Source organism: Thunnus albacares, chromosome 14 (genome assembly GCF_914725855.1).
Source record: "Thunnus albacares chromosome 14, fThuAlb1.1, whole genome shotgun sequence".
NCBI classification, from domain to species: domain Eukaryota; kingdom Metazoa; phylum Chordata; class Actinopteri; order Scombriformes; family Scombridae; genus Thunnus; species Thunnus albacares.
This window is the reverse complement of record NC_058119.1, coordinates 10884088-10910975: the sequence shown is the minus strand read 5'-3', so window position 1 is coordinate 10910975 and position 26888 is coordinate 10884088. Positions and strand designations below refer to the sequence as shown.

The following is a 26888-nucleotide window of genomic DNA, read 5'->3' as shown; positions in this document are numbered from 1 at the left end:
CACATGAGTGAACACCACTGGATTAAACTAATAATTATGAAGTGAGTCATTGTCCAAATCCGACTCACAGCTGCTGAACTGCTGTTTCCTCCTGAAAAACAACAGAACTAATTGAGCAATTTCAATCTGCACTACTAATACACTCAAATTATTTTTTCACCCTAAAATGAAATACACCCTCCTCATACTTAGTCTGTATATTATGACACTGAACACTGATTAGATTATTTTGTAATTAATGCCCATTATCTCATTTAGGTTTGTTGTCGTATATTTTCATAAAAGGGTTTAGTACATTTTATTGTAAACCCTGATGCTGGATGTCTCAATGCATATAGTCACATATCATTTTCTGCTGAGGAGAACTCAATTACTTTTATCTTCTAATAATGCAGAAGAATACGTGTTGGAAATGCTGTACATCATGTATGTGTATGCATGTACTGGCATCATATCTACTGTAGTACGATCTTGAGACTATTTTACAAGAATAATATTCTCACTGCCAATTCATTCACTAAAAACTAACAAAAAAACATCCTGTGCAGAGGTGAGTCAGCTTTTGTACCAACACTTCATTCCTTATAAAAGGTTCAGTTAACTTGCACACTGAAGGGAAGCATATCAGTCCTCAATTAACAGTGCATCTAATGAAACAGGTGCAAAGTGTTGCCTGCCATTAAGACCATACTGCAGTGCACACTCACTGCAGATGACTCACTGGGGCATTTGTTCTCGATGTAAGAGTGTAATTTGATGAATCCCCACATATCTTGCACTCATAAAAAAACTGAGATTAGAATGCTTGATCTAAATGCCTCGAGTCAATCCTTAAAGGCCACTATTAGTGTCTCTAAAACCTTGTTAATTTGAACACTGGACAGACTGCCAGTTAAAAGCTTTCAAAGCTAAATGGACCTAAAGGGAATTTTCCAATGAAGTGTGAGGAAAAGAGGGATGGGTTGAGTAGCTCTGCATTTTCTGTGAAAATGGGGTGTAATTGATAAAAGCACGGATGCCATTTAACAGTAATTTTGTCCTGCCAAGGAGCTCACAAGAAGCCTGTAATTTGGTATGTGGATTTTATGGAAACGGCTCCCAGATTGTTTGGCTTTGCAATGACAAAGTTTTAATTCAAGACCAACAAAACACACAGACACTCTGTCTTTAAACTAAGAAATATAATTTATTGCATAAAAATTATATTTAGTTACAGGTAAGAAGGCTAGACGTTTATTTACAATTGGTACTTTACAGAGATAAAATAATGTCACTGAATCCATTTTGTTTTTTTTGTAAAAATGTCTGACTTCTTGAACAAAGGCTTAATTTTTCTCTTTGATTGGAGCAAGGTAGAATCCAGTCCAGCTCCAGCATGAATTATCCCGAGCTATGGCCAAAGATCCAAAAGATACTCAAGAAATCTGGACGAATGAACACTGTAGTCTACAGCTAGCCAGTCTGTAACAAGATTTGAGGAAAGAGAATAGTCCTGCAGTGTTCAGGGATCCAAAGTACTGAACCGGTCATGTTCAGATATTTCCTCATGGGCAAAGACCTGCAGGGCACGAGTTCATGATGCTAGTCACAACTTGTATTATAACCAATGCACCACATTTTTGTTTTGTTTTCCCACATGTGCTTTTTCAGTAGTAGCTTCCTCGGTCAGTGATCCATTTCTTCCGATCCAGGTGGAGAATTCCCACAAATACTACCATCACAAAAAAAAAAATGTTTAACTACTCTTAAACCACTTTTAGGATACAAAATCAAAACCCTGTCAATGCCCAGATCTGAAAAAATAGAATTACTCTTCCAGAAAACAAAAGAAGTCAAAATGCTTTTCTTTTCTTTTGTACTTGCATAGCACTTACAAAGAGAAATGACAGATCTTAAGCGTGCGCACCACAGACTGTATGTGCACACCCGCCTGCCCAAACATACCCACTCACACACACACATACACACACACACACACACACTTAAATTTCAGTTCATTCACACAAAACAGTGACATGACTCACTGCTGAGGAGGAGGGATACTGCCTGTGTTTTGGTTTAGTGGTTTTAAAGATATGAACACTTTTTTTTGCTTTGAGGGAGAAAATAAGACTAAAGTAATGACAATGTTTGATTTCAGCATTTCAATTCCCGTCTAACAATAACTGACAGAACAGTATTGATGATGCAAATAGCTTGAGGACCCTGACCACAAAGCAGGCGGCTTAGTAAAAAGGTTAACAATATGTTAATGTCAAATTGAGAGAGGGGAGACGTAATGAGTTACGGGGCGATGGATGGACAGATGGACAGATAGATAAGTGGTGGGGAGAATAGACTGAAACATAATGCAGTTAGTGTTGAGGTAAATGTTATGGTCCCTTGCTGCCTATTCAAGAAGGCTAATCTATTCTGCAATATTCGTCTCTGAACAGTAGAAACCGCCCTCAGTTACAGCAAAGCAAAATGCCTACGAAATACAGCGTACAGTATATTCACCTGGACATCTGACCATCTCTAATCATGTTTTACAGATTATATTTTACACTTTGAATAGATACACAATATTAAAAAGAACAAATAAGCATGGTTCTGTTATTCACAACTGAGACATCCACTGTGCGCCTAACTCTCCCAATTGGCCTGCTCTACTAGAATCAAAAATAGTACACAGCAGCTCAGAAGCCTTCACAAGCATAAATGATAAAACAGGTTCTATATGATCATAACAACAATGACAATGAAAGAAAAAAAAAAAAAAACAACAACAAACAATCCACAAATATGGATAATAACTTAAAGAGCGTTCCCCAAAGGAAACTTTTAAGGGATGACGAGAAAGCTCTCCTGTAGTTTATTCTCGACAGATCGGGGGACTGTGGTGGAGCGATAGAGGAATGCGAGGAGAGATGAAAGTGAAACACCCCTGTGAGTCGGAATGATATACCAAGGCTTTGAGGCATTTGTTGGTACAATATAAAGAGTCAATCGGTCTAGTTATCTGCCAATTCTGAGACAATCTTCAAAATCCACCCTCCTACCACAAAGAAGAGGCAGCTTTTATTTTTCAGCCCAAAGCGATATGCTCAAGCCCTCAAATCTTGAGAGATGGGTCCTCATTTGATTTGTCTGCAGTCAAAGCAGTAAGACAAGAAATTCTAGCCTGTCTGATTCAGAGCCCATTAAAGACCGGTTTGTCCACATGCGTTTTGGAGTGTGTCTGTAGCCTGAGGAGGTTGCAGACAGGTCGCTGCTGCCTGTCATTCACTGCACACGCAGAATGACAATGGAGATTTTGAGAAATGATGCTGCGGCGAGAAAACAAAAGCCCCTGCCATGAGGTGTGATGGTGTTTAATCATGCACTTTCATGCTGCTACTGGAACATGTGTAACCTCACATTAGCGTTTTTGTGTTTGTGTTATTGTGCGTGCTTTAGTGGGATAAATACTTTTTTTTTTGTTTATCCCAAAGCATTTTTATTTATATACAAGAATATAGTCATTTTCAATCTTTGAAGGAGATAGTCAACACCACATGACAGATGACTTTACACCTATTTTACGCCTTCGTACCTTCAAATTGGTTTCACATCTTTCAGATGCAAAATTGCTTCAGAGGCTTCAAGCTGAACCAGGTTAGCAGTTATCATAGGATGGCCCGCATGGGAATGAGTTATGGTGGATATGTAGCTACAGCAGCTGATCAGAGGCCAGTGAAAAGGGTGATGAAGCAGAGGTAATACAGTACGTGTGAAGGAACCAGAATGTTTTGTGCCGGGGCGTGCATATTCATAGGCAGGTATTCATATTTTTTTCTGTCTTGCTCGCTCTCTTGTTCCTTGACCAATCAACAATCCCCATCTGTTGTCATGACAACTAGCACCTCACTTTTGCCCATCTCTTCCAGCGCGGTCGCCAGAGAGACCAGGTCTGCATCACCTTGGTGACAAGCTTCCCATAAGTCCAGTAGAACACCTGTGGGGCTGGGCTTTGTTGCAAAGTAGTTCAAGTACCTGAGGAAAAGAAAGAGCAGGCAAACTGTAAGAGGAGCAGCTCGTCGTAAAAGCAGCACACCAGTGGCTATTTGATTACAAACATTTCTAAATGACCAATACTGTATATTACAAATACTGCTGGTTAGATTTATTTGGATAGCGATGTTCAACTAGCAATCATATTTCACACTGATAGATTAGCTAGTTAGCCACATAAAACATACCATGAAATAATGTCTGAAATTTAGTTTAGCAATGTACAGCATGCATGACTGAATCATATTCTTGAGATTATTATTCAAGTGTTGTTTTGCAGATTATAATGAGTATGACCAAGATAACTTAACCTAAGTGAGCACATTTTGTATCATAATCTCATATATCTGCCTTCAAAAAATTAATGTCTACATGCCATACATTTCTGAGTTATTATTTTACACTCAAACTAGGAACCTGGGTATCAACACTGGACTCACTAAACACCACTAAAGCGTGACTAAGCTGCCTTTCACACATAAACCTGTGAGGGAGATCTGACCTATCAAAGCCTAGACTGCGTGCCAGCAGTCTCCAGTCACACCCGCGAGCGCTGGGTGCATCCAAACTGGCACAGATCTTCTGGCGGATGGAGTCAGGCAAGCGAAAGGCATAGGGTCCAACTTGAGATGAAGGCAGGCAGGTGCCTCCCGAGGGGAGGGGCGAGTGTGGTGGTAGAGTCTGGATTGACAGAGAAGGTGAGAAGCGTTGAGTCCACATTTGGTGTTTTTCATGGCAATATTATCTACGTCAGCACAAGCCTTAGTTTTAGTGTCAGTATTACCTCCTGGATGTCTGTGTGTAGCTGGAATATCTGTCCTTCCCCTTCCACCTGTCGGACACAGATCTTACAGGTGAGCTGTGACACAGCCAGGCTGCCTCTCTCCAGGCTGAAGGTGCAGTGGAGGGGTCTCTGACTGCCGCTCCAAATGTGATAGAAGGGGATCTCCTGTTAACAAAAAAAAAAATCATAAAATGGTTAAAAAGAGAGCTGAAAAAATGTTCTCTTACTGTGATTAAAGTGGTTTTGTCCTGAGAAGCATAATCAGGAAGGATCTAGAACACAGTTTCCATTCAAAGAGTGTGCAGTATGCTTTATTTTCATATGGAGTGTTTCTACCAACTGGGTCTCCGTGTGTCAGTGCACAATTTATTTCTAAAGCGTACTGTCCATAAATTAGGGCCACAATCAGATTTCCTGTTTGTTTATTCAGAGTGGGTTCAGACTGCAATCTCTTTGCTGCCGCCAAGAGAATGCATCAGAGAGTTTGGATGTTCATAACAGCAGTGAATTGTTTAAAGTCCCATTGCTGTATTTTCTGAGAAAATAGATATTCTGCTAAAGTGAAATCAGGAGTTTGTTAGACCAGAGTTTATGCTTATTAGTTATTGCTTGTTATTTTCAAAGTAACACTGACGATCAATAAGTATTTCGTTTTATCTGCTTTATTCAAGCTACTGCTGATTTGTGCTGTACTAAAAGTGAGGCAGACTACACAGACGATAACGCTGCACACACGCCTACATCTCTAAACCCTAGGATCTTATATCTGCTACATTTTGAGCGTCTCACCTGGTACTTCGCCAGCAGTTTGCTTCTCCAGTGAGTGTGAGGAATGTCGTGGATGGACAGACGCAGGTTGTGGTAGCTGTCTTTGAAGAGCAGTGGCTTGGGGTCCTCCAGCAAGACTCCACCTAGACTCCTTTCCAAATCCAGCACCTCCTGCACAGAGGCATAGAGAAGAACAGATTTATTTCATCATTTATTATCATTTACAATTCAAAAACAACTTTTATTCTTTAAAAAAAGCTTCATTAAAATGCGTCGTGTGGTCGGCGTCTCGAGATGGGAGATGTGTTAGAACTAACAGTTTGAAAGGTGTTTGAACTTTAGCAGCCAGAAATCATGTAATGTGATGCCAGTAAACTGCACACAGCACGCTCATGTTTACCAGCCCGGCTGCTCTGTGAACACTTTACACAAAAGGGATTGTGTGAGAGAGAAAATATTTAACATCAGTGAGTCTCTGGATGGAGTGCTCATTTGCTGGTTGTATTGTGCTGTAATATTTTGAGTCATTTCTTCCAGTGAGACAGGAAATGTCAATATTTGTTACTGGAATTTAATTTGGCCAAGAAGGGTGCATCTGCAGTTTAGAGGCGATGGGACTCAGTCACCCAAAGCCTTGTGCAGACTTAAGTAAATTACCTGTACTGTACTTCTTGACACTATAAATATGACTGCCAGATTGACACAACAAAGACATACATCAAACACACAAAGAAAGGGAAAAGCAAGAAAGGCAACAGAGCTGAAAATAGCAACAGAACAGCATGAGGAAGATTGGCAACCAGCTGGACAAACAGACTGATTGTGAACATCTACACTCATACAGGCAAAAGAGATTGACGAACACACAAGCAGCACCTTGAGTGCATGCGGAGTGTCGTGGATGCAGTAAATACGGAGGCTGTAGTCCAGGGAGAGGCAGGGCGCTCGGGGGGCAAACAATGCCAGCTGCAGGCGCTTGCAGGCAGGTTGTGGAGGGCAGGATTGGCCCACCAGGCCATAGGTTCCCAGCTGCTCCATGAGAACATGACAACACTCCTCCTCCAGCTGCAGGTAGCACGGAGATGACAAAGTCTCTTCTCCCACTGTCAGCACCTCCTGAAAAAAAGGTTGAAGTCAGGTTCAACGCTGCCACACATCGGACAACAGGATATCCATTATTTGAGACCAGTGAGAGGCTGTCTCACCTCCCATGCGCCCTGATGGGTCTGTGTCTTGAGTGTGAGTGTCCAGTCAGGTGTAGGTGTGTCTAGCTGGGCACAGTGGGGCAATGTAAGGACAACAGGACGATTCAGCAGCATGCCGGATGGGCCACAGCTCACCACAGGACTTAGCACGGTTTGACTGCCCTCAGAGGGTAGCCTGTAAATTTCACACACACAGGGAGAATCTTGTATTTGCAACAGTTGCCAAAACATCACATTTCATTTATAAAAGAACACTGTGGCCATGACACAGTTTGAAACAAGCTTGTATTTACGTATCTGAAGCAAAATGAATATCAAAGATTCGGAAAATTGGCAAGAAATTAATCCACTCAGATTTTAGTATAAAATTGAAACAAGTTGATCATTTTTTATCCATGGAAAAAGTGACAGCACTTCCAAATAAACTTCACAGGTAGGTGGTTCACAATAGGCGGGCTTTGCATGTGAAAAATTCTGATTGAGGTGAGAGTAAGGTCTATTCTGCCTTGTGGTTGCAAAGAAGATGAGTGAAACAGAGGAGTACTCACGTTGTTTTGTCCCACTTGTTGATGATGAGGTACATCTCATAGAACTTCCCCTGGGGGATGGTGCCAGGTGGGACCAACAGACTCACACCTGAGGGAGAAGGGATCATATTTTATTTTGTCTTATCTATGATTCACTGATAATGTAATTGGTTCACACTGGGTCACATCTTGATACCAAGCATGAAAAGAAAATTGCGTTTTGTAGAGTTTCTTATTACCTGTGTTTGGGATGGTGAGGCGTCCTCCCAGATTTCCCAGGGTGGCGCTGGTGCTCAGCCCAGGCTCTCTGGACAGGGTGTGGCTGTGGTAATCTCGCTCTCTACCCACAGTACCCACCGACTTCAGGCTGAGGATCTCCCCGTCGACCATGCACATGTCAGCGGGGAGCTCCAGAGAGGAAAGAGTGGAGGAGTTGTACACCTTGATTTTGAGACTGGGCAGGGGGTCCAGCAGGGGAGAGGTGGTCATTGGGATTTTATGGGGGCTGTCGTTGACCCCCTGCTGCAGGGAGAAGAGCGGGCCACGGAAGGCCCCCGCTGTAGCTGTCAGATCCGGAGGAGCTGAGGGATTCAGAGGGTGAGGGTTATCTGTGGACACAGGAGAAGAGAGGAGCTCTCTTATCACCAGAAATGACACAGGCCAGGCTGAGAGTGCTAAAAGTGATGCGAGTGAAATTGATTAATGTTGCTAATTAATATTTGATTGCAAGAACAAGAGAAGGGATACCATGACAAATGCTCAAAATGTAAAAAATTGTAATGCAGTAAAGAATGGAGAATTGACAGTGCGAGAGGAGATAATGATAAAAAAATAATTTATGGGATGATATAAATAGCAGCGTGATAATGAAATGAATTGTGAAGACGTGCTTCTATAAGGATGAGTAAAAACAAGAATATTTGTGAAAATATACACAAAATGTTAAACAGGGGAATTGTGTGTGAGTGTGTACTGTATGATGTGCGTGTGTGTGACTGGGCGTATGTGAGACTGTGTGTGTGAACTCACCCTGTCTGGGAGGCTTGTAGTTGCCAGGGTGGAAGGCAGCGGTGAGAGCTGACGAAGAATCGGTGATGTCTCCGTGGAGATGGCGGCATCTGCGGCGATATGCCAGCACACCCACACATAGCACCAGTATCACACACAGCAGCAAGGCCCCCACCAGACCAGCGTAGACTGCTACACCCATACCTGGAGCCAGCGCTGCAAGAGGGACAGAAGGACAGACTGTCAAGACTTCATAATGAGACACGAGTGAAAACACACAGATACAAATGAAAGGAAAACACAAGAGGGAAGAAAATGTAGTTTTTTAGATATCTGATTTTTTTATTCTTTTCTGTTGTAGCTAAGTAGTCTAAATGATTGTTGAGTGGATTAGTTAATTAATGGATTAGTCAATCATCAGAATGTCAATCAACAGCAATTTTTTAAATTGATTAATCCTTTCAAAGTCATTTGTCAATTCAAGGATGCGAAAATATCACTTGTCTCAGCTTCTAAAAAGTGAGGTTTTGCTGTTTTTTTCTCTTTTAAATCTTTGTAATTGCATGTTTGGGAATTTGACTGTTAATTGGACAAAACAAGCAATCTGAAGATGTGACCTCGGACTCTAGGAAATTATGACAGGCCCTTTTTTCTCTATTTATTCTAATACTGACATTTTATAAAGTACATGACCGATAAAATCAACAGATTAATTGATAATGAAAATAATAAATGGTTGCAGCCCTTTTTTTTTGCTTGAGCAGCCATAGTTGAAATTAAAATCTTCAAGGGTAGGTTCACATTTTTTCAAGTCTATCTTATCACAATGCTGACACGCCTTTATGTACATTGAAGGAGCTGTTGGTCGCTGTACTTGTCCCCCGTCCATACTGTGCTTGAAGAGATCCCTCCCTGATGCGCTTCCAGTTTAACATATGGAGAACAAAATCCACAGTCCTCATTTTGTGTAAAAATATATTCCAAAGTTCAGCTGAAGCTAATATGAGCCTTCAGCAGTCTGAGTAAATCAAATCAACCATGTATCTTATTAGGTGGATCAGGTACGATGTGACAGTTTCTTTGTCAATGTCATAAAATTCACAGTTTTTGCTATGAGTGACATTAATTCAGTCATGGCAAGTCCTTGACTGAGTTACCCTGGAATCATGTTAGTTAACATAAAAATAAGGATCCAAATGAGATTCATGCTGTAACCTATATAGTTTTTAAAGCTGGGAAAGAAAGCACTGGCCAATCAGTATCTGAGGTATTAGAACTGGTATCAGGAGAGAAAAAGTTGGATCAGTGCATCCCTGGAAAATTTGTGTGACTAAGTCAGTCAGCTGAAGTCTCATTTTAGCATCAGTGTACTGTGGATTTAGTTCTTCATCTGTTACATGGGAATCTCATTAGGGATGGGATCACTTCACAGCCAGTATGGAGAGAAGGAATGATCCTGTATGTACATACGGGCATACAGTATGTACAAATGTGAACCTATTCTTCTTCTTTTACTCTGGCAGTATACCTGCTATGATGTACCCAGCGTCCAGTTTGATTCTAGCGAAAGCTGTATCTTTTTTTGTTAAAGATCATCCGAGCAACATTGGAAACTAGCTCCTACTAGCCCGCAGGAGGTACATCTGACACCAAAAAGCAGCATGGGTGGAAGTAGGGTGAGGAGGGTAGTTGGCCTTAACTTCACCTGCTCCCTGTTGGCTCTCTCTCTTTTTTCCTGCTGGGTGATTGGTTGTGACTGGTCAGCAGGCCCACCACAGCCTGTTTAGCTGTGACTCCCCAACACTAGCAGAGCCAGACCCAACTCAGACACGTGAGCCAGTCACACCACAGCAGAAAAGAGGAGAAGACAAGGAGTGAAGTTGGCGGGAGACAAAAAGGAGCAAAAAAAAAAAAAAAAAAAAAAAAAGGAGTAGACAGGCTGGATAAACCGAGGAGAGAGCTAGAGGAGAGGCAATTTGGCAAAAGGGATGGGAATGATTTAGATAAGGTTGTGATTTGTTGAGAGGACAGAGGGATTATAAGTGTGGTGAGGAGGAGAGAGGCGATAAGGATAGCAGTGCTTGAGTTAAAGGCCCATGTTAAAAGAGGAGAAGAGAGCAGGGAAGAAGTTGGAGGAAACCACAGACGCTACAGAGAAGCAGTAAGAGTAGAAGGAAGTGTGGAGGAGAGGAAAAGCCGGAGGCAGACGGGCTGGCAGAGGAGAGCTCCCATGCTCACGTGGCGCGATGGAACCGAATCCGACAGCCGTCCGCACTTATTACCAGAAACGGAACAATAGCGAATTAGGTGCATTACCGTGGCTGCTCTCCCCTGAGCCCACGTCACATTAAGCTAGAGGAATTACCATCACTTCAAATGTAAACTATATCACAGATTAACTGAAAGTCAGACAGAACTGTTTTTCTCCAGGAAGTGCTATACTTTCACCTCATAGCCTATAGATCAAAGTGTCTCAGCTTAGAGCCATGTCATTTTGCTCCCTCTGTCAACAGAGCTTTCAGATTTTCCCCTCTGCCATGTTGAGTTATAGTGAAATGAATAGTTTTGGGGCATTTTGCCTAATTATACCATAATTTATTAATCAGTTTGTTGTAATTGTATCTTCTTTTGTTCTATCCACAGTTGAAGCAAGCTGCTATGTAAATGGTACGATGTGCTAACAAGGAGCCAGCTCGGAAACCTATGCTACGCTTAGTCAACAGACTAGACAAGACGGGATAACAACATTCATAAGCAGGCCGGACAAGAAGGTGAGGCATGTCTTCACTGAACTCGATCTGAGATGACAACAAAGTGCGGATAGACAGGCTCACCACAAAACGCTGCACGCACTCAGCTCCACATGCTAACACAGATGTTAGGACTCCTAACCTGTATGCACGCACAGGCAGGCACACACGCACACGTACTGTACAAACACAGACAGTATGAGAGAGGGAAACAGTGAGCAGTAAGAGGGTGAAGTCATGGGAAGGTGAACTTACGATGGCTTGCATGTTCAATAGAAATCTTTTTATCTGTTTGAACAGGAGAAAAAACAAGAGAAGAAAGAAAAAAAAAACACAACATAAAAATGGATGGACTTAGTCGTTATGCAAATGAAAGATACAATAACATAATACAAAGAAGAAACAGGAAAGTAAACAATAGCTCATCAATATGAAAATAGAAATGTAAACATAAAAGGCATACTGCAAGCAAGAAAATATCTAAAGAAAATAACCTTTTCTACAAGTGTGTGAGAATGGCCAGCACTGGAGCATGAATGTGTAAGCTCAGCATAATTGTTTATATAATGTACATAGAAAAATGACAATAAAAGCTGATTAGAAAATGGCTGAAAGAGATTATTATCATTTAGATGAGAGTGGCAGAAATAACGATGGTTTTGAAAATGAGCAAGGATGGTGGTGTTGTGTGGTACACGGAGGAGACAATGTAGATTGAAACCATGTTGTCAGTGCCACTAACATCGCTGTATACCCCCTACAGGGTATGTTATCACCTCTATCCTATGATGAAAAAAACAAAACAAAACACCTCCATCCTGACGGGAACAGTCTTTTCCAAGATAACACCGATATGAATCATCACCAATATGAATCATCACTGAGCGAGTAGTTCTGACGAATGTCGGATTGTGTCGCTTACTAGATCTCAAACCAAATAACCTTCTCTCCCACGCATCATCAAAACAAATGGGTTCCCCCGACTCTCCCATTCATCCAACACCAATTAAAAACCACCAATATGCAGTGAAGACGATGGCTTGTGGTGTCTCAAAGCATTTTACATTTATGACCTGGTGTATTTAGCTTATGAGACATTAGAGTGAGCTTCTGTTTGATTGTCTGAAGCAAAGAATGCAATGATTCAATGTCACTGGGACAATTCTTCACAACAAAATATTCATATTAACGTGCTGAGAAAAAAAATAAGGCAGTCAGTAACCTGTAGTTTGCCAAGTGACACATTTACTGATTTTTTTTACAGTGCAGTGCTTCCCATCTTCCCCCTCGTGTCACTTGAGTGCATGTTTTCCTGACGACCTCCTGAGAATGCTCTGCTCTGTGCAGCCAAATCAGAAAGTGTATTTGTCTAATCTGGCCGCTCCATGGAAGCCTGTTTATGTCAAGACTCGTGTGTACGTCAGATAGAGTTGAAGCACAGTGTTGCTCCGAGTGTGCATATGATTCCCCCCCCCCGTTGCACGTGCAGGAGGTTTAGGAGGTTCGTCTGCATGCTCGGGCGTGTTGGTTTGTGTCTTGTGTGTGTGTGTATGTCATTTTAAGTGTGCACTTGAATGTATCTCACCGCCTCTGTGGATGTGCGTCTCTAAGACTCTAATGCGCTGTCAGCTGGATTCTTCCCAGCTCATCACGGGCTGCACATTGGGTGTCAGTGTGAGTCTGACTCACTCTCATATGCTCAATTTTTCGACTTGGCTGTGTCATGCTCGCTTCCCACTCCACGCATTCCGTCTCTCTTTCTCTGTCTCTCTCTCTCTCCATCTGTGCTTTTTAGATGTGGATCACTTGCCTTCTCTCTTTGTGAACCTAAATTTTCCTTCATGAAACATCTGCCTGAGATTTAGCTGTTTTTCCTTTCATCTCTCTTTACATCATTCACGCTCTTCCCAATGCCGCTGCTATAGCTAAACACCTTGGGAATATTGCCCTGTACAAAATAGCTTTGAAATGCAATGCACCTAATAAAAGTGAACTATGAGCAACAAAATCACTGCCTGCAAGATTTTCTATTATGAATTCAACAACCACCTGAAGCAGCAAATGTGCTGTTAGGGAATTGACCCTGATAGACACATTATATTCTTTCAGATATTAAACAACTGAACTACTGAATTTGTAAGTGAACTAATACTTTTGGATACATTACATCAATAAAACATATATATGAACTGAATATTTACTCAATTTGGACATGTAACCGTCACCCAAATTCGAATGCATTGACTAGGTGACTTACTGCGTGCACACAGCCCCTCAGTACAGTTTTTACTCTCCATCATGCTGCCGCTGCAGTGCTTTCCTCCGTTCCTGGGTGGGGGGGCCTGGCACTCGCGGCTGCGCCAGTGGGTGCACTCTGTCCCACAGGCGGACCACTTTGCCCACTCTGTCCAGCCTCCATCCACTGGAATGAGACAGCAGAGATGTGAGACATTTAAAAACTAACAGCTAAATACCTTCCATCACTCCAGGTCGAGGGGAATTGAGCATGACGTTTGAATGCGACATGAAGCATATGTAATGGTTTGAGGTGCATCATTTTGCAATTTGCAAACCCATTCTTTGGTTTGTTTTAAACCATTTTTGAGTCAGGATGGTCTGACACACAGGCCAAAGCAGTAAGTGCCCGAATCAGACAACACTGTGTTCCTGATGTGAATGACTTTCCATGATGACGCCAGAGCAGTTACTTGACTGAAAGCTATCCTTTCCTGGTTGGTTGAAAAAAATTTGAGAGGACCTTAAAACATTCTGGTTTCCTCTAAAGTTGAACCTCCTGTAGAGAAACCCAACATCTGATGTAGATGTTTTAAAAGTTTTAAATTTAATTCTGGTACTTCCCATAAAATGGACCGTTTCGGAAATTTCCTGATATACCAGTACGTGTCTACTTCACCTGAAGAAGATATAAATAATACAGATGAGTATGTCATCTTCACCTGGGCACAGTGTGGTGCAGGTCACTCTCTGGAAGGGTGGGCCTTCACAGAAGGCTCCTCCATTAAGAGGGGCAGGATTGGTGCAGCTACGTGTTCGTCGCTGCCAGCCCCGCCCACACCGAGCATTACACTCCGACCATTCAGTCCAAGAGGACCATCCTCCGCTCACTGACAGACAGACGGACAGACAAACAGACAGACAGTGAGTGATCAGAATCAGATTTCATTAAAAGTTTTACCATTGTCTTACATAAAAGTACAAAATTCCACTATGTGTAGTTTAATTTAATTTAGGTATAGAACTGCTAAAATATTCAATTTTCCCATTTGTGTTTTGTCACTATTATCACTCAACATAGTGCAATGCTAAACCAAACTAACCCGGAATTCATGAATAAAGGGTTGACTTATAAACCAATCCCCCTAACATTTAATACATTTCTTTCAGCTTCTCTCATAATGTTTAATTTCATCTATGGTGAACAACAATAATACTAGATTCCTCCTCATATGTGAGGTGTGAGAGCAGAAGAAAAGGAAGTGTGTATATTACCATAAACAATGAGAGTAGCGGTGCTGCTGCGTCTTTTGGCCACCACATTACGAGCCACACAGGTGTAGTTAGCAGTGTCTGAGAGCCTGGCCTGTTTGATTATAAGATCATGGTCGATGGTGATCAGAAAGTTAGAGTCTTGTGATGGATCTATGATGTCCTCATTCTTCAGCCAGTCCACCTGGAATGAGACACACACACACACACACACACACACATACACACACACCAATAAATTAAAATACTTTCTTGTAAAGACAGAAATCTCTGGCGTGATCCCATAAGTTAAATTAATTACAATTTAAAAATGAAATAAATTAGGTACTATTTTAAACAGCAGTAACCATAGTAGCTAATAATTTAGTGGGATATATACAACTCGCGCTCTCAACCCTCTGTGTCACAGCAATTTTGAATGATGAACTTCCTTTAATTCTTTTGGCAGATTCTCTCTTCACTCTTCACATAAATTATTATACAAATCAGCTGGTGTGTATGCATAAACATGTGTCAGAACACCACTCACAGACCCATTCAGTAAACACTACAAACCTGCAGGGTATTAAGCCATCACAGCACACTTCAATGCCACATGTGGTATTGATCAAACATGGTCAATATTTGATTATTTTTAGTTTGCTCAAGAAAAAATACTAATTAGTGGCTTCTTTTGTTCAAACTCTATTTCCCCCACTTTTTTTTGAAACATCTTCCTTACTAAGGAACATAATAAACCATAAACAATATAATTACCATTAATTATCAAATATATCAATGCTCTCCTGCAATCACGCTTTTATGTCACATAATAACAATGTCACGTAGCCATTAAAAATAAAAATACAGCTTGGAAGATGATAAATATTTACTTGTATTATAAAAATATATGAATACTTAGTTTTCTTTTTCTATATATTGTTTTACTGCTGTTTTATGAAAGCAATAAAACTGATGAAGTGCTGCTAGAGCAGCTTAGCATTAAAATATGACACAAAGTGGATTTAAGTACAGGGAGCTTTTTCTTGATGCTGCCTTGTAGCTTGATAGACTTAAATCTCTCAAACTTCAGCGGCTTGCCCTTTACTTTGCTCCCTTGTGTTTTGTGTTGCAGACTGAAGCTCATAATTTTGGTGCATGATTGATGGTTTATAAGTTAGATCTAGGGGTTGAACTAGAACAATTATCAATCAGTATGAAAAATATAAGTTTAATCCCAAAAGGGGCGGAAGACCGACAGAAACAGATGAGCATGGGGATGAGGAGAGAGAGATTTACTGTACCTCAGCGGCGGGCATGCCCTCTGGGGGGCGACACTGCAGCAGCACCTCCTGCTCGAGTCGCACCTCCCTTCCCAGCGGCTCCTGCTCAAAGTTCTTCCTCAGGTCTAAAGGGGACAACACATATGTGGTCAGCACTTAGTGAAGGCTGCGTCTTGACAGCACAGTGACACCCTGTTTATCGCTGTGACACACACACACACACACACACTCTCCAGGCAAAGCCGTAAAAAGCCTCTGTCACCCTGTCGTTTTTTTCCAATTCATACCCTCATAAACATGCACAGTGTCAATCACACTACGCCACACATTACCACGGGGGACTAAGATGGAGTGCTACAGCAGATTTATTTGCATATATACTTAAGCTGACACAGATGACAAGCCAAAAGTAAGAAACATTTGCCCTTCTGCTGTCTCTCTTCCTTCCTTTTTCTCTTAAACATACACACACACACACATACACACACAGCCTTGGTACTGACATGCAATGCGGACATAGGCACGGTTGCTCTTGGTGGTGCCAGCCGAGCTCCAGGCCACACACTGGCACCAGTAGTCCTCCAACCCGAACAGCTCCTCCACCTGAGTTCTTGACACTGAGATATCCACCTCCCTCAAAACCAGACCTGAGCAGAGAGAGCGCAAGACAGAGCGAGAGATTAGTGGGGCATATTTTTCACAGTGCATATAAATAATGCATTGGCTGCAGGCCAAATGCCGTTAACGTGCTCATAAAACCCTATAGGAGCTAATGGATTATATAGTTGAAAATGATGTCTGTAATTGAGTATGATGTTTATGTCTGTAAAACACAAGGTGACATTACTATGTGTGTGTAGCTGTGTTTACAGTACATGTAAGTATCACCTGTGATCTGGTCGAGGCTCTCTCTGGTGATGTGGTCGTTTTGATTGACCCATTCTCCGTTGCATTTGAAGTAGATCTGGGTGGCTGGTGACGCCCGGCAGCGTAGCTGGACTGGCCGGTTCTTTACGATGAAAGCGTCCTCTGGTTCGAGCAGGAATTCTGGGAGAGGTTCTGCTGGTGCCGACGGAAAGGAGTCAGGGAGAACCTCGGCCTCGCTGTAGTCGCTGCTCTCTGAAAACACACGCAACAGACACAGGTGGAAGTGATTAGGGTGACTGTTCTGCAATGGAAAGAGCTTCCACGTCTGTGAAAGACCTGCTGGAGGCGGACTTGAGCAGTGCAGCAGTGTAATTGTGTATTTGGATGGCTGCTCTGTGGCCGATAATGCACTCTGACCTCACTGTTGAGGAGGTAAGAAATAATCAAAATGACAAATTTGCCCCTCGGGGATCAATAAGCTATCATATACCTGGAGGGAAGGTGTATGTGTGTGACAGTTTGTCTTGTGTATCTCCATCCACCTGCAGGGCATGTGTGAACAAATCTGTCAGCACTGTGTCACTGTATACATTGAGGCGACCCTGTTAGTGTATTTCAAGAAGACATTTAAGGTGCTGACAGTTTGCACTGTAAATGGAGGGTCACTGTGACATTTTCGCCCCCTTGTACTGCCAGTAATCTGGTCAATACAGGCCTCCTGCTCCGGTCTCTCTGGAAGTGTCCATGCCTCTCAGTAGGGGAAGAGAACTGATGACCTTCTATGGACAGGTCCTGTTGATCGCACATTATCCCCTGACATTTTCGATGTGACACTTCCCTCCTGGCAATGCTGCCAAGAGCTTCTCCTGGCAGGAAGGACACGGTATTTCTGACCTCTTCACTCTGACTTGTTACTTTAATAATGACGGGAAGATTCCAGGCAGTATATCAGTGCCACTATTGGCTACTATTGGTACAGTAGTAGTTCCACAGATTAAGGTATATATACGGATTACTTTGCTACTAAGAACTGCATTTAAAAAATAAAAAAAAGACATTCACTGTACACTGGGGTGTTAAGGGTCTAATATAGATAGATTGTCATCTGCTGTACAGATTGTGAAGCCCTGTTTTGGGTTATATAAATATAATTATCTTGAATTGACTTGACATTTTCAAGAGTATCATAATGATAAAGTACATCACTTAATCATTACAACACAGCATACACTGTCAAATACATCACATCACTTAACATTTATCATTTTCCCCAGCTGTTATTACTGGCATTGGGCACCAAACTTCACATCAGTCAGACTTGTGTGTTTACAGGGCTTCAGGGTGGCAGACCATGATGCAAACCCAATCCTCGCCACAGCTCATGTTTGTATATCTTGTATCTTCCTGTACTTCAGCAAGACGCTGAACTGGGGATGACCTTGTGACATAACACTTACAAACAACAGGGCTGTAGCAGCTTCTTCCATGAAGAATAATCTGACAACAGTCAACCTTACACATTTTGCACCTTTTTTAAAGTATGTTCCCAAAGACAATCTAAGTCAGCAGATGCTAGACACTTTTCTCTCTTTTTATGCGATGCTTTAATATCATCTACTATCAACTCTTACCATCACTTTCTGACTTTCCCTTTCGGGTAATCCAGGTTCTTATAAATTGTTAATGGGTCTGACCTTCCAATAGAAAACTTTGTTCTGCTCATGAAAATGATCTGAATTCAATAAGCATTAAATGGAAGACTGGAGCAGAGTGCAGGGGATTGACAGGGTCGGCTCCAGTCAGGAGATACAAATAAGGTATGGGCGGCCCAGTGCACTTTCTTTTCTTGACATACAGACACACACTCAACACACATACAGCTTATGGGCAATTGTGTTTTTCTGACACAGCAGTCTCATAGTTAGTCATAGCACCCTCACAGTTCTTCTATCTCATTCTCTGCATTCACTGGGTAAAGAAAGAGGTGTGAGGGCAGATTCAACAATGAGACTTAAAGCAGGAGAATTTGCAGCATTCAGTTTTCAAAATGTATCGAGCTCAACATGATCCGTTATTCCACAACCACGGAACAAGAGAAACTACTTAGAAAGATACCATCTCCTATTTTAGGAAAGTGAGCACTTCCCCTCCCCCCATCCCAATGTTCCCCTTGACAGAGTCTGCTCTGAGACATTAAGGAAAAGCAAAAAGGAACACAGAGCGTGATGGGAAGTGGGAGAGAAAGTTGTGGCAGGGCTCAAACCAAGGCTAGCGGGGATTCATGGGATTCCAGAGGCTGTACCATCTTCAGGTATGGGGATGGTACCATTTCTTCACTCCACTAATGTATCGTGTGATGGGTGAAGTGGCTTGTCGGGACAGAAGAGGCTGCAGCAGGACAGGACAGTCCCAAAAGGGCAACAGCTGCTCCAGGCCCAACAACACCATCTTCAGTCTGTGTCTGTCTGGCTCAACTTTCTCACGAACACATCCTTGATCTTCTCCAGAGACTTCTCCTACAAGGACCTTTCACTGACTACATTTATTCACTATCCCATGACCTCAACCTGAGCCTTCATAACCACATGCCTCACGCTATCCTTTACGTCACCTAAAACCTTGCGCTGTACAGTTTAAGTAGAAAAGTTTATTCTGGTTAAATAGTTAAACTGATTACATGTGTGAGGAAATGAATGTAAAATGCTGTCTTACACTGAAATGTTTTTGACATTTTCAGAAAAGTATTTTGAGGAAATATGCTACAATAAGTAAGTAATACAGCATTTATTACATTTAGACGTGGCTAAAAATCAAACTCTGCACAAAAATGACTAATTTCGCTTTACGATTTCATGTTCTGACTCCTTCTGATGCTCTAAACTGGCTCAATCTGTTCTTGCTTACTTTTTAAGGTCCATGTAGAGCAATAATAAATGTGTGTTCTGAGTTTTTCACAACACAGAAAATGTATTATTAACCATCCAGCCAAATTTGAATGATTAAAAAATCACCAAGTATATACAATTAGGTTTCAAAATCATGGAAAAACAAGCAGTATTCTGAGCCTTGAAATGCTGGGGGCGTGTCACTGAAGGCACCTCTGAGCCTCTGAACTAAAATAGACCTTGTTTGTGGGTGTAAGATAAGCAACATGGATGATATTTTAAAAATAAAGTAAAGCTAGGAGGCACTGTTTAATTTGGCACCTATTTTGTAAATGTAGACTTTCAGTAAAAATTTAACTTAAAAGACCAGTTAACAAGCAATCCATCACCAATCATCGTTATGTTAAATTGTCGTTTTTTCAATGGCTTGGTGCACAGACAATGCCATTATCGAGAGGCACTGCTCTGCTAAACTAGAATATCTCATAGTGAAGTGTAGACCTTTCTATCTGTCAAAAGAGTTTACATCTACTGTTGTGATTGCAGCATACATCAGGATGCTAATGCCAAGCTAGCAAGAAAGAATTGCATGCTGCCTTTAGCAAACAACAGACTACAGACCAAAAAATCCTGACCACAGAAACAGTGAAAAACAGTTTAGAGGTCAATTCAGTACTACATAGTTCACAGTCTTTTCACATGTGTTCAGCAATTATTTTCTAACATGTGTAATCTGTTTAAAAAGAAATCTCTGATTTTCCTTTACATGGAATTTAAGTTTTTCTAAGCATGATCAATATGACTTTGGTCCCTTTTTATTCTCATCAGAGCTTTTTCATCTCAACAGGTGTTTTGGTCACACATTGAATGTTTTGCATTCACGGGTTGAGATTGCATATGTACTGAATGCATTTAATATATCACTTAGGGACTTTCAGGGTAATTTCAAATCTAAATACACTTTATTTCACAAAATTATGCTTCTATAAATTGTGGAAATTTGTGAAATATGATTCCCTGTAATTCACTGTGCATCACACATTTGTCTGATGGATCAGCATGGCCACATCCTAGCTGAAAAATTAATTTTATTTTAGCCATACAACCAACCTACAACTAAACCGACACCTTATAAACACAAGGATGAACCAGAATTGACTGTACTATGCTAAATTCTCCCCCTGAGAGACTTGACATGTGAAACTCAGAGTGGCTCTCACAAAGACAGAGCAGTACAGAAGAACCACAAAAACATGCACTTAGATCCACGAATTTGTGCCCTTACAAGGCACACACAACCTGCTCCCACAGATTTCACCCTAGCAGCAGTCCCCATTTTAAGTGACGCGTATAAACTCAATTAAGCACATACAATACTGCAACTAAGTACACATGCAGGTGTGCACAAACACAAACACAAACAAATAATTAATGTTAACACATTACTCAAAGTGATGCTTAACCATGAGCATGAATCACGTTTGTCGTCGTGCCTCTTTCACAATCCTCTCCTCTCTGTCTGTTTTCTCTCCCTCCATCCCCTTCCTCTCCTCTTACTAAGCTGTCGCCTCAAGTCTTTCAGACTTTGAATTCTCTGTCAATAACCAATTGTGTTGCCCCTCCCCACCCCTCACCCCCGCTCTTTCTCTTTGTCCAGCATTGATCGCTCGGTGTTCAAACAACGGCTGAAAAACACAGCCTGTCACTCTTCAGGCGCGATGAGAGGGGGCAAGGAGAGAAGAGAAAGAGGAAGGGAAGAGAGAGGAGGAATGGCAGCAGAGACAGACAAACAGAGAGAGACGGTGGTTGAGATGGAGACAGAATGGGAGGAGAGCCCTTGCGTATTTGGATAAACTTCTCTCTGAGCAGTATGTGTGTGTTTGTGTTCTGGGGCCTGCAAAGAGGCACAGTTTAATTAAAACACTTTTGGATGATAGTGGTAGGAGACAGACAGACAGACAGCTTCTTTCTCCCTCCCTGTCTCTCTCTGGGATAATGGAGCTGGGGGCTTAAAGTGGAACCTGTGTTTTTGGGCCAGCATACAAACATCCATCAGAGCTCAGCAGCCGGCAATTTGTGCGGAATGGAAGAGCCTTAAAGACAAGAACTCCTCGCCGTGCAGCACAGCAAGTCTTTTATTACTGTAATGACAGACAGCAGACAGCTAGAAAGCAAACACAGGCTTCTGGGTATTCTCTTCTAGAGTGCACAATAACACAAACATACACACACGTAGACCCAGACACAAGATGACAACCTATGCTTATATAGTACATTCTCACCCACTTTTATTCATGTATGCTAAACTCAAATAGTGTAACTGAAGGAGTCCCCTCCTCCGGCGAGTGTGTGGCGGAGTACAGAGCCTCAGTACAATGTAACTGAGAGTCGGAGTGACAGTGGTGGAGCGAGGCCACACTAGAAGACAGAACTGTGTGGGAGAGAGATGGAGGGAATCAGGAGAGAGGTGACAAGATGGGAAGACAGGAGGGCTGGCCAAAGACAGGTCAAAAGACACTAATAGACAAGTGGATAGGAGAGAGACGATGGAGTACGCATAGAATGCACACACACGCACACACAATGCTAGACTTCTACAATAGCTTGTGAGGAAAATTAATCACAGTAATGTCTGTCTTTGTCTCAGCCTGACTCTGGAATTGTCTCTGTTCTCTCTGTCCTCTGTCTTTCTCCACCCTCTCTTTTCTCATCCTCTCAATCTCACACACACACACACGAACACAAGGACGACTGTAATTTTCTTAGCCCCAACGCCTCTAGCCAGAGTGGAGTCTAAAGTGTCTGTACTTTATCATTACCTTTACAGAGTTAGTCATTACTGTCCCCTCTAGAGCCCTCACTATCCCAACACTGCACTCAGAAGAGGGGTGGGCAAGAAAGAGAGAGAATAAAGCAAAAGGGAGAACACTTTGAAGCAGTCAAACAACAGAGAGACACTATAAAAGGCACAGGGTCAGGTTGTGTTTGGCAAGATCAGGAATCTCTTTTTTCCCCACAGTCATATTTTAGGTGTCCTGTGAGAGCAAAAACAAACAAACAACAGCATATCATCCCTGCTCCTCCCTTCTGCTTTCCAGTTTGGTGTCTGACACAGGAGTGCTTTACTTCTTGCCCTTCGCTGACTCCAGCCTTCCTTCCCTCCTGCCTGCTGGATTCAAAGCACTTTCTGGAGCTCCAGTCGACTTCAAATGACATCCTACAGCCTTAAACGCAAACACACAAAGAGAGAAAAAAAACTATAGCCCACAGCTATGAAGCACAAACAGCTCACTGAGACCACTAAGGACAAACAGCTGTGAGGACAGACAGTCAAATAAGACAACGCTGCCAGAGATAGAGGAAACAAGGCCAATAAATAGAGTGATCAGCAGCCATTATGCAACATTGACGGGCTGACCATATCCATCATCCTCATCCAATCTACCTCATTATCATCATTCTTGCGAGGAAGCCCCTAGGTAGTCACGCACGCCGCGTGCACGCACACACAGAGGCAGGTCGAAAGAGACAGAGATGGATAGAGGGAGACAGTCTCTCCTTGCCTTCCTTAAAGGACAATTACATTGAGTGATTGATATTCAGACTGACCTCATCGTCATCAGCCTGAAAACAACTCTCTACAGGAGGAGAGAGAAGAAACCAGCCAGGAGAGAAAAGATGAAGTGAGGAGACGTGAGGACTGGAAAAAGCAAGTGTCAAGATTTAGATGATGGGTTTGATGGAAAATCACTGAATGTGTGATTGGGACAGTCTGTGTGTGTAATGGCATCAGGCAGGGCATGAGACGACATGAGTGCAGGTTGGAGCGACGCAGCATCACTTCTCACATCAACAAAGGCAGACGGAGTGTGAGGAGTCATGCAGTTCACCCATCTGACTGAGTACACACACACACTTGTGCAAACACTTAGAGTATAAACAGCCCCTTTGAGCACAGACAGGGGGGGAAATTTGGTCATCTTTTAATAGGAAATGTTGTTAATTCACCAGGGACTAACAAACACGCCATAATTTCATTTCATTATGGTTGCTGTGAGGCAACAGGAGGCAGGAAGCAGAATCTGACGTCCTGCTATGAGCGACACAGATCCAACACTGTGTACTGTCTCTTAATGCCTTCAACACATTGGCCTTGAAAGTTCTTGTTTGGATATTTTGATACTACCACCAAGATGTGCACCTGCGGTGGCTCCACATGGCTCTGCAGCCTGTCTCTTTGTACTCACCATGGTGACTCTCTAACTAACAGACCTCATCTCTAACACAGGCAGGCACAAACATTCCTCCTCAGGTCCTTCATGATTCTTACTTACCTTTTTTTTCTGCCTACAGCTCTGAAAGTTTTCTTCCACTCTAACTAGCAAAACTGACAATATTTTTTTTTTTTATTAAAAGACCTTTAAACTACAGATTGATGAGACCAAAGCAACAGTCTGGCACTTGGAGAAAAACACTTACTTGCTATTTTGCCGAGAGTCAGGCAAAAAACAGAAACAAAAACAAAACAATATCAGTTTAATCTTCGTGCCTCCACTTCAGCAACAGGTCCATGATGTGTTAGCCTAGTTTAAGAGACTGGCGATAAGGGAAAGAAGCTGGCCTAGCTTTGCAAAAGCAAGACACTTCAATGCAACTTACACATTGTATCTTGTGCATTTAATGTGTAGCAATTTCATAAGTAGTTAGCTATGTGAAGCCTTTTCTTCAAGAAACTCTGCTACATCACAGATGTAATGTAACAGCTAAGTTACTTTGCTAATTAAACCAAGGTGATTAGCAAGTGAGCGCACTTGGTAAAATCTGCTAGATGCACAGAGGTGCTGGACAAATTAATAGACAGTTTGTTAATACACTGCTTCAACTGCATAACTCAACGTTATATTTTTATTTCTGTATATTTTAAGTTAAATATTCAACATGGCACAGATGTAACTCACTAATGACTGAGCTATGCTAGCTGCTTTCCTTTTCTAGAGTGAGTGCTAAGCTAAGCTAACTTATCCTTGAACTGTTGCTGTACTATACACACAGATGAAATTGTTGTATTCCCTTCTTACTCTGGATGCAACAGGACACAAACAAATGTTGTAAATTAAGTTTTCCTAGTCTTCTCATAGTTCATTAACAGTTTAACCCCAAAGACAATTAAGACAAATATTGCCTACTATGAATCACATAAAGATGCACTCACTTGTGAGCCCACTGTCAGATACATACACATGCTAGCATGCTTGTTTCAGGAACTTGTGCGCTGCAACTTGTTGGAAGTTCATCGTAGCTGTGGAAATGTCACACCTTTGATTGGTTCCAACATGTTAATGAGGACGCCTGCAGAGTGGCTATTTCTGTGGAGTGCGAAGCCTCCCCTGTTTCATCGAGATACAAGCGCAAGCATGTAATTGGTTGTGTGAGGTGTGTGTGCAAGAGTGTGTAAGTGAGTAACATAGATGGAATCTATGTGAGTCAGAGAAAGGCAGAGAGGGGGACTGAAAAGGTGTGTGTGTCTGTGTGTGTGTGTGAAAGAAGAAAGAGGGAGGTGACAGGAGGCTGGAAAGCAGATTGGCAGAGAGGGAAGGCCGAGCAGGTGATGGAGATGCAGAGTGACAGAAATGCTTCGCTTGTCCATCCAGCATGTCCGGGTGGCAGGAGGAGAGAAAGCAAGCCTGAGGACATAGTAACACACATACACACACACACACACACACACACACACACTGCAAATAAATGCAGAGGCTTGCAAGACCCTATTTACAGATCTGCTTGTAAATAGAGTGTTATCCCACACTCTTAGCTGCAAGGTGTGTTTCCCTACAACCCTCTAATTGTAAATGAAGTGTGACCTGCCCTTTTTTAAATGACACACTGTCTGTCTCGTTTTTCCCATAACCATTGGTGTTATAATGACACTTAATCAGCCCTGTTGGAGGGTATACCAGGGGGGAAACACATGCACGCACGCACGTACGCACGTACGCACGCACGTACGCACACGTAAACATGCCATCTAACTTCATGGCTCCAGACAGTAAATAAGACTCAATGACAGAATGACAGTCAGCAGTGTTTTTTACTGATAACTGGGAGAATATTGCAGAATTTTGTGGCTGTTTTACGTGAACCAACACTATATTCAAACTGTGTGTGAGAGGTTTGGCGGGTGTGTTTGTAACAGACTATGGATTATATTTACCCAGTGTGTATGCAAGGGACAGCCTACTCTGAGTGAGATTCTGTGACTGTGTTTTTGAATGTGTGGGTGAGTGTGACTGGGTGAGTGGGAGCGCTAAGAGGATTTGTGCTTGTGTTGCAGCAGCAAGCCCACTGCTGCTACTGGTGCATTTGAATAGACAGAGGGGGGGTGGCTACATCGTGGCCAAACGTGTGCTCTATCACAGCTAGGGGGCGCCACCCCCCCACAGAGCTCATTAATCATAGCCCATCAAAAAGTGGCCCTGTGCTGTTTGTGTGTGACCCAGCGACCACCTACTGTATGGGAACACAGGCGTACACAAGTAGCACTATCAATCACTATCAGAGGTGGAGAGGGTGAGGGTGAGAGAGAAGGTGGAGATAGAGAGAGAGAGAGAGAGAGAAAGGGAGGAACAGAGAGGAGACAGAGTGGGTGAGACAATGTTGTTGTCCTATTATCCTCTCGAAATTACAGACCAATGTCACAACTATTACTTGGAGGTCAAACTCATATGGTAGAATGAGGCTCTTCCCCTTCCTGTGTGTGTGAGTGTGTGTGCATGTGTAGACATAACTGTATGTGTTGAGTGTAAGGCGCCACTGCTTGTCTGCTCCACCACTGCGCAGCTGCTTGATGAGAGTTGCGCAAATCTACCCAGAGTGGCTGGTTGCCATGGTGGGTATTCACATGGAGCCGGCTCCTCTAGAGGTCTGCAGTCTACACAGCCATTAACTACGAGATACACACTGCACACACACACACACACACACACACACACACACATTGTCTGTAATCTGTCTGTCTCTCCATCACTCTTTCTTTTGCCACCTCACTTTGCAAGTTTTGTTGAAAATCTGTCCCTCCCTGTCACTGATTGTTTCACAGTGACTGGGAGTGTGTGTGTATGTGTGTGCTTGTACATATAGTGAATAGGTGAGCAGTACAGTGGGATGAGTGTTTGTAGGCTGGGGCCATTTAAATGGCAGTAATTACATGAGAAGATGAGCTGCATTCCTTCCTGAGGGCAGGCTGATTACAGGCCTCTCCTCTCTGGGCCCCTGTAATTACCCACTCTAGCCCCC

General features: G+C 42.4%; 1 protein-coding gene across 1 annotated transcript in view; it reads right to left on the bottom strand.

Moving 5' to 3' along the window:
- Positions 1-1166: 1166 nt before the first annotated feature.
- The window catches only part of unc5b (unc-5 netrin receptor B), a 50264-nt gene continuing 24542 nt past the window's right edge, over positions 1167-26888 (bottom strand). Inside the window, exons 2-17 of the mRNA XM_044373634.1 lie at positions 16732-16962; positions 16347-16490; positions 15865-15968; positions 14585-14765; positions 14032-14199; positions 13332-13496; positions 11330-11362; positions 8346-8540; positions 7556-7924; positions 7338-7425; positions 6790-6964; positions 6461-6700; positions 5606-5755; positions 4817-4981; positions 4535-4713; positions 1167-4014 (exon numbers count right to left, since the gene is read on the bottom strand). Of these exons, the coding sequence (XP_044229569.1) occupies positions 3849-4014; positions 4535-4713; positions 4817-4981; positions 5606-5755; positions 6461-6700; positions 6790-6964; positions 7338-7425; positions 7556-7924; positions 8346-8540; positions 11330-11362; positions 13332-13496; positions 14032-14199; positions 14585-14765; positions 15865-15968; positions 16347-16490; positions 16732-16962 (2753 nt within the window). The 3' untranslated portion in view covers positions 1167-3848. The remainder of the gene's footprint in view (positions 4015-4534; positions 4714-4816; positions 4982-5605; positions 5756-6460; positions 6701-6789; positions 6965-7337; positions 7426-7555; positions 7925-8345; positions 8541-11329; positions 11363-13331; positions 13497-14031; positions 14200-14584; positions 14766-15864; positions 15969-16346; positions 16491-16731; positions 16963-26888) is intronic.